Source organism: Liolophura sinensis, chromosome 1 (assembly GCF_032854445.1).
Source record: "Liolophura sinensis isolate JHLJ2023 chromosome 1, CUHK_Ljap_v2, whole genome shotgun sequence".
Classification (NCBI taxonomy): domain Eukaryota; kingdom Metazoa; phylum Mollusca; class Polyplacophora; order Chitonida; family Chitonidae; genus Liolophura; species Liolophura sinensis.
The window spans coordinates 76,394,100-76,405,918 of record NC_088295.1 but is presented as its reverse complement, the minus strand read 5'-3'; the positions used below and the strand labels follow the sequence as shown (position 1 = coordinate 76,405,918).

Below are 11,819 nucleotides of genomic sequence, written 5' to 3'. Positions count from 1 at the left end.
CGATAGATCAGTATCAGCTAAATCGGTAGACTAGTAACAGCCAAATCGGTAGACTAGTAACAGCCAAATCGATAGATCAGTATCAGCCAAATCGGTAGACTAGTAACAGCCAAATCGGTAGACTAGTAACAGCCAAATCGGTAGACTAGTAACAGCCAAATCGATAGATCAGTATCAGCCAAATCGGTAGACTAGTATCAGCCAAATTGGTAGACTAGTAACAGCCAAATCGGTAGACTAGTATCAGCCAAATCGGTAGACTAGTAACAGCCAAATCGGTAGACTAGTAACAGCCAAATCGATAGACTAGTAACAGCCAAATCGATAGACTAGTAACAGCCAAATCGATAGATCAGTATCAGCCAAATCGGTAGACTAGTATCAGCCAAATCGGTAGACTAGTAACAGCCAAATCGGTAGACTAGTATCAGCCAAATCGGTAGACTAGTATCAGCCAAATCGGTAGACTAGTAACAGCCAAATCGGTAGACTAGTAACAGCCAAATCGATAGACTAGTAACAGCCAAATCGATAGATCAATATCAGCCAAATCGATAGATCAGTATCAGCCAAATCGATAGATCAGTATCAGCCAAATCGATAGATCAGTATCAGCCAAATCGATAGATCAGTATCAGCTAAATCGGTAGATAAGTATCAGCCAAATCGGTAGATCAGTATCAGCCAAATCGATAGATCAGTATCAGCCAAATCGGTAGATCAGTATCAGCCAAATCGGTAGACTAGTAACAGCCAAATCGATAGATCAGTATCAGCCAAATCGGTAGACAAGTATCAGCCAAATCGGTAGACTAGTAACAGCCAAATCGGTAGACTAGTAACAGCCAAATCGATAGACTAGTAACAGCCAAATCGGTAGACTAGTAACAGCCAAATCGATAGATCAGTATCAGCCAAATCGATAGATCAGTATCAGCCAAATCGGTAGACTAGTAACAGCCAAATCGATAGATCAGTATCAGGTAAATCGGTAGATCAGTATCAGCCAAATCGGTAGATCAGTATCAGCCAAATCGATAGATCAGTATCAGCCAAATCGGTAGATCAGTATCAGCCAAATCGATAGATCAGTATCAGCCAAATCGATAGATCAGTATCAGCCAAATCGGTAGACTAGTAACAGCCAAATCGGTAGACTAGTAACAGCCAAATCGGTAGACTAGTAACAGCCAAATCGATAGATCAGTATCAGCTAAATCGGTAGACTAGTAACAGCCAAATCGGTAGACTAGTAACAGCCAAATCGATAGACCAGTATCAGCCAAATCGGTAGACTAGTAACAGCCAAATCGGTAGACTAGTAACAGCTAAATCGGTAGATCAGTATCAGCCAAATCGACAGATCAGTATCAGCCAAATCGGTAGACTAGTAACAGCCAAATCGATAGACTAGTAACAGCCAAATCGGTAGACTAGTAACAGCCAAATCGGTAGACTAGTAACAGCCAAATCGATAGACTAGTAACAGCCAAATCGATAGACTAGTAACAGCCAAATCGATAGATCAGTATCAGCTAAATCTCTACATTTTCCTGCTCTTTCTCTGTTCTAGAACTGGTTTGCTATTTGACCATGTTATTCGATACCTTCATTAAAACAGACACGCCGATAAATTACAGCGTTCAGCCTTGCTCATCTCTCTAGGATGACAAGCAACCTATGTGCTGAAAATCAATTAACCATTACAAATGATAACAATGCTGGAATGAAGGCATTTATTATTGGTCGGGTTCATCACAAAGCTCTGGCACTGAAGTTCTCACGGAATAGTTGTGTGGAGAATATTGGCTTCATGAGTCAAAGAAAAACCTTGATGTTAGCAAAACCTCGAAGCAACCCTTAAAGCATTTTTTTTTCTTATATTTAGGCTTGTTGATCAAAGCTGAACTGAAAAAGACTTTTACATTGTCTCCGACGTGATAATTTGTGCTTAACACTGAGTGAATACTATATACCTCGTGTAATGTATACCTTACATTTTACTTCATTGAAAACAATTATCGCTCAAAGACACTACAGTAGATTCAGAACAGCGACAGAAACATGACAATTTGTCTACATTTTTGTTTCAGTCAGAATCTGATTAACTGATCGATTGATTTATATCAGACAATAGATCATCCACACAGAGTATCTTTTAATACTTCATCCTGTAATTTGTGTCAAAGCTGTGGTTTATCATAGTGGTAAGATCTAGCTCGTGCACAATCGATTACCGCTAAAGGACCCATGGATCTGGGCCGAGATATATTAACATACGACTGATCTGTTAAGCCTTAAATCGGGCCCCGATAGCTCAGCTGGTAAACAGTCCGCTTCGCGGGCGGTAGATCCAGGGTCAGTCCTGTGTCATTTCACAGGAGACCTTAAAAGAGGACGTTGTAACTTTCTCGCTCGCTTAAGGAGATAGTGCAACGACTCGTTGACCCATATCAGTATAATGGCTCAGTATACTTGTCTTCGGTAAGTCGTTTCCATGAAGCAGCACTAGATAAAAGAGAGGTGGTAATTCGTCCTGCAACAAGGAGGCACTCTAGGAACTTATATGTCGTCGTCATATGACTGAAAAATTGTTAAGTACGACGTTAAACAGCAAGCACTCACTCAGTGTGAATCCTTAATCCAGGCCGAGGGCAATACATATTGATGGGATGGTAAATCCAAGTCACAATGTGCTTGCCACTACATTGGTTTGCGATCCTTAATTTTCCCAAATTGCACGAAAATTGACAGATTATCATCGCGTTGTATTCTGTTTGTATGAGATGTCCAGTTATGGTGATCCGTCTCATTCTTATTCGGGTTAACAAATTGCATTCTCCGCCTTGACAAAAGTTAGCTATCCGTGTTCACCAGCCCATACTACACTCGTGAGATTTAGTCCAGATCTCTAGAGTGCTGCATTAGACAATTCCCAAACTAGTCTGAATTCTCGCGAGATTCTGGTGTTTGAATTTGCAAGTCTGTCGAAGCTAGAGAGCCTGTGTGAAATGTCCCCAGTGGTGTACGTAATGTCTGTGCTTAGAATATATAAAGCCATAGGCTAGTTAACCGTGGGTTGTCTAAAAACAATGACTGGTGTCTAACGCCGTACTCAAGAATATTTCACTTATAAGACGGCGGCCAGCATTATGGTGGGAGGAAACCAGGAATAACCTGGGGGGAAGCCACGATCATCCGCAGGTTGCTGCTAAACCTTCCCACGTACTGCCGAAGAGCCAGCTTGAACTCGCAGCGACTACATTGGTGAGAGACTCCTGGGTAGTCTAAATAGTCAGGAGAATGGTGTTCCGACACAATTATTACATGCTGATTTATTATTAAGAAAAATTAACACCTATAATCTAAGCTCGATCCCAGTTTTCGCCGTTTCTCCCTGATATTTTGTAGGGCAGCTTTTATTAGAAAATATTGCCATTATTATTCCAAAATTTTTGGAAGTAAAAATAGTGTCTGCTTTTGTTTGTTACTTAACATTTGACTCATCCTGTTTGGAGTATGAGCCTAAACTTCTGGCTAACATTTGACGCATCCTGTTTTGAGTATGGGACTAAACTTCTGGCTAACATTTGACTCATCCCGTTTGGAGTATGGGACTAAACTTCTGGCTAACATTTGACTCATCCTGTTTGGAGTATGGGACTAAACTTCTGGCTAACATTTGACTCATCCTGTTTGGAGTATGGGACTAAACTTCTGGCTAACATTTGACTCATCCAGTTTGGAGTATGGGACTAAACTTCTGGCTAACATTTGACTCATCCTGTTTGGAGTGTGGGACTAAACTTCTGGCTAACATTTGACTCATCCTGTTTGGAGTATGGGACTAAACTTCTGGCTAACATTTGACGCATCCTGTTTTGAAAATTGGCCTAACCTTCTCGATAGCATTTATGGTTCCTGTCTCTCCAGCTCTCTGACCGCATGTGTGAAATAGGCCTGTCTTGTCTACTGCAGATTCTATTTTCCGAATTTCTAGAAATTAAACTACTTTTTTCCAGCATACTAATGCATAATAAAGTGATGCTTTGTACACAGCTGAGGCTGCGAACACTCACCTCGTTATCGCATGGGAGTATAATTCGGTTTTGGTATTTCCCTCAGAAAATTGTTTTTTATTGTCAGACAAATACAAAAAGGTGGGGGCTATAGGGGTACTTATGTTAGCAAATGAAACCAGAATGTTTTCAAATTCACCCACTACGGTCGAGGACGTGGACTTAAGAGGAAATTAAACCCTGAATCACAGTCTCAGTTAGTTTAGAAAGAAGCACAGGTTCTTAATTCCTCGGATATTCACAGTAGATCGCATCTCATTACACTGACGCCGATCATTTGAGCACATTTTTTTCAGAACACTATAATTGAATTTCCCGAAACGATTTTAGTCACTCCCATAAGACGACTATAGTCACGGGGACAGTGACGAAAATCTTATTTATGGAAGATATCTCCGATTCTTATTTCACTCAGGTCTAGCAAAGAGACATTTATTTGTTCGTATTCACCACATCTAAACCGCCTTCAAAAATTCATAAAGACCGTATGAGTTTTGTTTTATGTTTTTTTAACAATAGCTAACGACACTGATGATACTCGCTGAGTTGGTCTTATATGATGAAGCTTGTTGGAGACCATTTGCCTTCTAGTAATATTGCAAACTCAGCCCACCTAAGTTCAAAGTGATTCCAGCTTGAAGGCATTTAGATGGACAATTCCCATTTCGTACCTCAAGAATACTTCATTCTACCTTTCACGGGAGGTGACTCAGGCCATATTGCAATTTTAGTCATGGAATTATCTCCCTTAGACTTTACGTACATGGAATGATATGGGATATGTTTGGTAGTGAGTTTTGTTGTGCTAGTCTCCGGTTTTGTTGAATAAAGTTATATGATGGAGGAAATAAGTTTCCCCACATTACAGAGATTACCTTTTATATCGTGTCCTTGCAATGAGTTATTATGTGTATGGTTACACGGAATTTAATAATTTAATCGATTTAATGAGCCTGTATGTGGCGCGTTTTAAAGTCGTTAGGTCGGATGATTGCATTTTCATCTGTGTAAAAAGCGACAACATGCCCGAATTATTTAAGGCAGGAGAACGTGATGGTTAGTCTTTCTATATCTGACCTATTATACATTACTAAAGTTATATTTAAAGTAACCATTTGCCAACTATCACCCTGTCCTCACTGCTTTGGATTCTTTCTCTGTGCTTTGGTCGTCTATACTGCAGATGTGCATAGAACAGAATTCAGCTGGTGAACTGATCCCTTTGTACTGTTTTCTTGTGTTTATTAAGTATGAAGGTAACACAGTGCTTTGCGCTGTCCAGACTAGCAACGTCTAATGAATTGCAGTAAACATCACTGTACATTTCTACCCAATTCCGCTTAAGCCATGGTGCGAGGGAAGAAGTGTAAGTTGTTACTTTTTATGCATTTACATAAATGGTTAGAATAAAATCTTAACCTATACCAGCTGAGGAGCTGCCGGATTTCCTTGCTTAAGTGTGACCATTTGCCAACTGTTGCACTGTTGTCGCCTCTGTGGTTTTACTCTCGGTGCTGTAGTCAATATGTTGAAACTCAAACTCAATATTAAATTTTTTTTAAATAATTGAATACTTCTGTAGATAAAACTATTTGGGTAAGGAGTTTCAGCATCAGTGTTTATCCCATGAACATGATGCTTTTCCGAACTTCTGCAATTAAAGATGGGATCAGATACTTGTATGTATATTTGTATCTACCTGAATACAAATCGACCATAGAATTGTGATTTGACTCTAAAATCGCCTTACCTGCATCTTTTTATTATTTATGTACCAACAATTATTGTTCACATATTACTTTGTGAACTGGTGTTTTAGAAAGGCGTGGAATAGGGCTTGCTATTATCCATTTGGGACGTCCTTTCAATTAAGGATTACGAATGAAACTTAGATTGTGCTAACCCTTTATTTATTCCTTTTCTATTTTTGTCTTCTTTTCTATATACGCATGACCCCTTCTCACTTTGTGGTTATATTTTCTGTCAAAAAGTTTAAGGGCTTATGTAAATTTTGAACCTAAATTGGTGGAAAATCTGTAAAACAGATAAGTTAATTGTTGACGGATTTGACGGAATATTTGTTGTGAATAAGCAACAGTCACAAACAGCAAACAACAAAACAGTCGTTACAACAAAACGGTGACAATAATTCATGGGTTGCTTCAGTGTGAGAACATAACTTTAACTAAACGTTTGCTTTATTTAAAGAGCCTTCCTTGTGAAGACATTAATTTGAATGGGTTTCTTTTATTAAAGACTGCGATAATCTTTTCTGATATAAACCACGATAATCTCTTCTGATAATAAATCATACATAGGAAGCATGTTAAGTTTGCCACAAGTCGTTAAGCAAACGTATAAGTATTGGAGGAAAAATCTAATTTTCTTGATGGCAGTGTCATTTAGCTCCAAACTGTAATACCACATATATGCAGGTATTTGAGAGAAATGAACTACATTTTTCCTGTTGAGAAGGTGTAATTATGCAGTTGCTGTACAATAATGGCTGTGTTTATAACAAATGTTCCTGTCAAAAAGAACTCGGTGTTAATTAAATTGAAGAATGTTGTTTGCCAGCAGGTTGTTTGACAGCCGGATTAGCCGTTCTTCCGGTACCGTTATTTGACCACGCTCACAAACTGCGCCATCAATCCACACTGGTCTTGTGTAAAATTAATAGCCTCAGCACCTTGGCCCCTGACATATTTGGCCATGTGGAATTCCGATATCAATTTAATATATATTCATGAGCTTAGTTAAGTCGATGAGACGGGCGACGGTTGTGATGTGCGGTAGGGACAGAGCGGGTATTTATTGCCCCCAACTCGGCTACTCGGGACAGCTATATACTGCCAGGTGGGCCTCTCTACAGTTAATCGTCGCAATGTCAAATTAATGACTACAGCCACTCTCTGTAACCACCCGTTTAGGCAAACAAATCTCAACCTTACAATATCGGAAAGTTGATAAATTACTCGGCTGGATACAAACTAACTGACAAGCGTAATCCGGTAAAGTATATACTCTTTGAGTCCAACACTTTATACAGACTTTATCCATAAAATAGTTTTATAGACGGACATAAATCTCCCTGTTCGAGTGTAAGTGCTTATCAGATCGGATATTTCCCAGTAAAGATGACCAGCTGTGTATGGCAGTGACAAGTCAAATGTATGACGACTCTAAGCACGAGTCAGATATATTTTATTTCTCTCCCATTTACCGTGATTTAATGATCTTTCTGGCGTACTGTCGATTTTTGGGGCTTCCAGTGACTATAAAATATACTTTATTTAATGTCTCACCTTTAAACAACACACATCCGAAAATATTACGATAAATGTTTTAATATGGAAGTTAGGAACATAAATTGAATCACCTGAGTGGTCCTGGGTCATTTAGATAATTAAATCATTGGCTGGCAATCAAGGCCAGGCATTGACCAATGAGGCCGCGTGTTCGAATCGGGTACTTGGCAAAGGGTGTTGCTTTACTCCTTCCACATGTGATATTTTATTCATGAAAATGGACTTGAGGACTTGACTGTGTATATTGTTTTCCTGGTTGACGGCTTGGATTATTGTTGCCTTTGCTTCGGATTTCGAGGCATGAGCTCGGTCGGCATCACATTCGTGAACAATCCTTACGTTCGGTGTTCGACGTCAGTGAAATAAATCAGTCAGTCACCTAATCTTTTGCCCCCTGGATAACTGTTTTATGTCAACAAAGCTAAAGCAGTTTGCCGGTTATTAACCTGATCCAGTCATGTGCATAATTTCACTTAACTCCAGGTTGCATCTTTTTGTCATACGTTGTTTTAGTAAACAGTTCCTGTCAGATGTGACTTTCGCTGTATTACATCTGACTTTCGCAGCATCAGAATACGGCTTTCGTCCTATAAGATGTAGCTTTCGCTTTGAGACGATAAATTGGTATCTGCGAGCTCGTGATGGCGTTGGAGGGATTGTTCGTTTTTCTCCCCATTTAAGACTGACCGTCATACAAGTTTGTTATATTAAATCGTCCGGACCTGGCGAAACATTATTCAAATAAATAAACAAATAAATACAATACTCCAAGTATCAGCAAATCATATTCCATTGGTTGATAGCACACACAATAGTGACAAACAAATAAAGCCAAAGCATCCGAAAGTGTTTTAAAACTCTATGTGTTTTATTGTCGTGTTTTAACACATACATCAGCAACAGTCATTGATGTAGCACGGAAAAATTGGAGGCTTAAACCTTTTTAAAGAAACTTTAAATGCAGAGATAATCGTGGAGAAATGCAGAATTAAGCGCCGAAAAAAAACACTTGGACAAATAATGAATGAACTTGGCCGAAGCAATTTTAGTTTTTGTTTTACGATTAAAATCCCGATCCCTAGAGATACATGTATATACGCAAACCATCGGATAGGTAACGGTTACGCCATTTCACTAAGACGTTTATTCATAATGGCAATGCGAGGAAATGGTTCTTTTCTATATAATTTACTCTCAAGAGACCAATGTTAAAACTTTCACAAAAGAAGACGTCATGGTATATTTAAATTTATGTACATATTACAATCAACATAAATAAATCGTAAAAATATGGCTGCGTTAGGGACAGAAACGTACAAACTATCCACCAATAAAACGTTGTCCCAAATGTCAGTGTGGTAGCCCAAAAAACAGAGGCTGAATTACTAGTATCTCAAGAACGTGGACTTAGCAAGAACTTAACTGGCCAAATAGAGTCGTGAACTAAGCAGATTTCTTCAGTAATAGTATTTTTTCTTTTCTGAGACGACAGTATCTCCTTATTCAGAAAAAAAAATATTGAAATTAGAATAAAATCTGGAAAGGAGGAAGACAAATAATAGAGAGCACAGGAGACTCACATTGTTAAACTGGGAGTTGTGTATGCAGAATTATTATACGGTCGAGTGCACATCTTAGACATTCAGAAACACACAGGAAGAAAGCTTCATTGCCTTTACAGTTTAAAGGAACAAATGTCATAAAAATCTGTCTAAAACGGTCGCTGTGTTGTCCAGATTTCCCCCACTTCCAAACCAACGTTGGGCGACCAACAAGGGGGGCAACTCTCTCTATGCCTGACGATCAAAACTGCCACCACATTAGTTCTCACAATTTTTTCCGGTCTGTAGTATGAAATAATTTTACAAATAAATGTGAAAATGTAGCTTGTGAGCACCGTAACTACTGTACAGAATGCATGCGTATGAAAATAGTTATTCTTCAATCTGATGTTGTGACTTTTGAATATCTACTTGTAAACCAAATTCTATATATGCTCTATTTTTTGTGTCTTCCTATAAAGAATAATAGTTTCCATCGCTCCTTTTTAAACTGACTTTTAATTTCGGACAAAAACTGTAAAGCAATCCTCCGTCCGTACGTTCTGCAGGTCTTACCGCATTTACATTGTGACATAAATTCTCATTTACAAATAGAAATGCTATTATATAGATACATAGAAAAATACAGTACCATACAGCTAAATTTACAGATGATTACAATGGCTAGCCGCTGATCGAATAAATACAATAATATTATAACACAGTCATTGTAGTGGTCATTACGCCAGAAGGTGGGTTGGGGTGCGCACGCTCAGAAGCGAGCACCGTCTTCCCGACATGCATCACTTCAGAGGGCAGTTACGTCTGAACAACTTTGCTGTCCTTTATCAGCTGGAATGTTAACATTTACAAGTATGATAATCACGTGACTTTCATGAAGAAACTGATTTCCCTACGGCCACGGAGTGCTGCATATAAAAGAGAATGCCTAGCTGTACCATAATATCTTTGATAGCACTTCAAGTGTCGCTGAATTCATAAAACATCCGCATCAGAGACGCAGAGACCGGTTTTAGAGTATGTGCACGCTTTAGTGCTATGGTCATCATAATAAATAACATTCTAAAACTACTAAAATAGACATTACAACACTGGGTTGGCCTTCGACTCACACATTGCCAAAATGAAACGTTCACATCGAGTCGGTCATGTCGTCCCGTTGGACCCCCAATGCTCGCGTCAACTCCACAAACCAGTGCTCACAACAATCTTGTCCCTGATGGTTGCGCAGCTGCGCGATAACCAATTAATTTCGTTCACAGATTCAGGGTGACTGTCATAGCGCGACATCTCTTTTCAGAAGTCCCAACATTTCACTGCGAAAACGGCGAAAATAAAACGTCATCAGTTAAAAGCAAGCTCCCCAGACCGTAGAGCATTCGGGCGTACCAGTGGAAGCCTTCTGTATCACCATCTGATGTCCATAGACTGAACGGCACATAACTCCAAATAGTATGGTATAAGCGCATTGGCGCGAAACCAAAGTGAGCTAGTGCAATGTTCTCTGTATATGCATAGCACGAAGCCACCACTCCATCCACCACAATGGTGCCCGTGGTGGTGAGCGGGGCGTACACACCTCGTTGTGTCTCTACAGAGACCTTCACAACTCTTGAAGGTCGAGGTTGACTGGGGTGCAGTTCGTTCCCAACTACATACACGTACTGTCCTTCTTGTACGTTTTCAGCGAACGTAGCTCGAAAACTGGCACTGTCTGAATGACTGGTTATATTTTGGCTGCTTGCAAAAATCAAATGTTTGCCTGTTAAAGTGACGCTTTTATCGTCCTGCAAATGCAGCGTGTAAAACAGCACCTGGGCTGATGAGTCTTTATCCATAAATGACAACACTTGGCTGTATTCCAGCTGACCGGCCTCATTCATACTCATTACTCTGTCGCCAATTCGTAGCTCAGACATGGGTTTCCAGCCAGAACTCTCGGACAGCACCATTCCCTTCCCAGAAAAACAACCTCCTATCGTTACGACTGCAGAGGAATCTGAAACCGAAATCGACACTTTCAGTTAAAGACAAAAAATATAGTTCATATCCACAAATACGTTTGGCACATTTGCTTTAATGTGGATCGATTATACTAAGGAAGTGATTGCCGAGGCAGATGAAATCAGTCCAATGTTATTGCTATTATCTCGTTGATACACGCTTTGTCGTTGAACGACTTGCGAGACCGGGTTCCATGCAGAGTTTCGCTGAAGTTTTAATTGAATGTTTTGAAGAGATTGAGTTCGATGGCATGCCTGATTTTAGTTTTTGTGTTTATCAAAGATTATTTGAGAGCATTTGGTACAGGGCTAAGAGTCAGTGTAGTTTTAGGTGCGAGACGTTCTTAGAGTGTTGAGTATAAGGTTAAAGGAGATGAAAAGTTTGGTGCGCGATGTTCTTAGGGTATTAACTATGATTGTTAATAACTAAGACTGATTGAAGATATGGTGCCTCGTGTTTGGTGTTCAAAGGGAATTTGGTAGGACGGCAAGACTGGTTGAAGATATGGTGTGTGATGTTCTACGGTATTTTGTACGGTGGTAAGATTGATTGTAGATTTTGTGGGTGGTGTTCTAAGGGAATTTGGTACGATGGTAAAATAGATCGTAGATATGGTACGTGGTATTCTGAGGGACTGGGCACGATGGCCAGTTCGATTGCAGTTTTGGCATAGTGTGATGCCAGACAGACAAGCTACAGTCCCACCAACAGGTTAACCTGTGTATGGGATTTTCGAGTCGGCTTTCCTACAATGTTACGCATTTGTTCGTCATTGACTCTCGGGAATTTTTTCCGTGTTGTGCGAAACAGACTGTATGTGGCTCTTGACTACAAGTACTCACACTAAAGCGCCAAACATTAGACAG

General features: G+C 39.7%; 1 protein-coding gene across 1 annotated transcript in view; it reads right to left on the bottom strand.

The window, feature by feature from the left end:
- Positions 1-8,221: 8,221 nt before the first annotated feature.
- The window catches only part of LOC135473227 (sonic hedgehog protein-like), a 39,286-nt gene continuing 35,688 nt past the window's right edge, over positions 8,222-11,819 (bottom strand). Inside the window, 1 exon segment of the mRNA XM_064753075.1 lies at positions 8,222-10,948. Within this exon segment, the coding sequence (XP_064609145.1) occupies positions 10,263-10,948 (686 nt within the window). The 3' untranslated portion in view covers positions 8,222-10,262.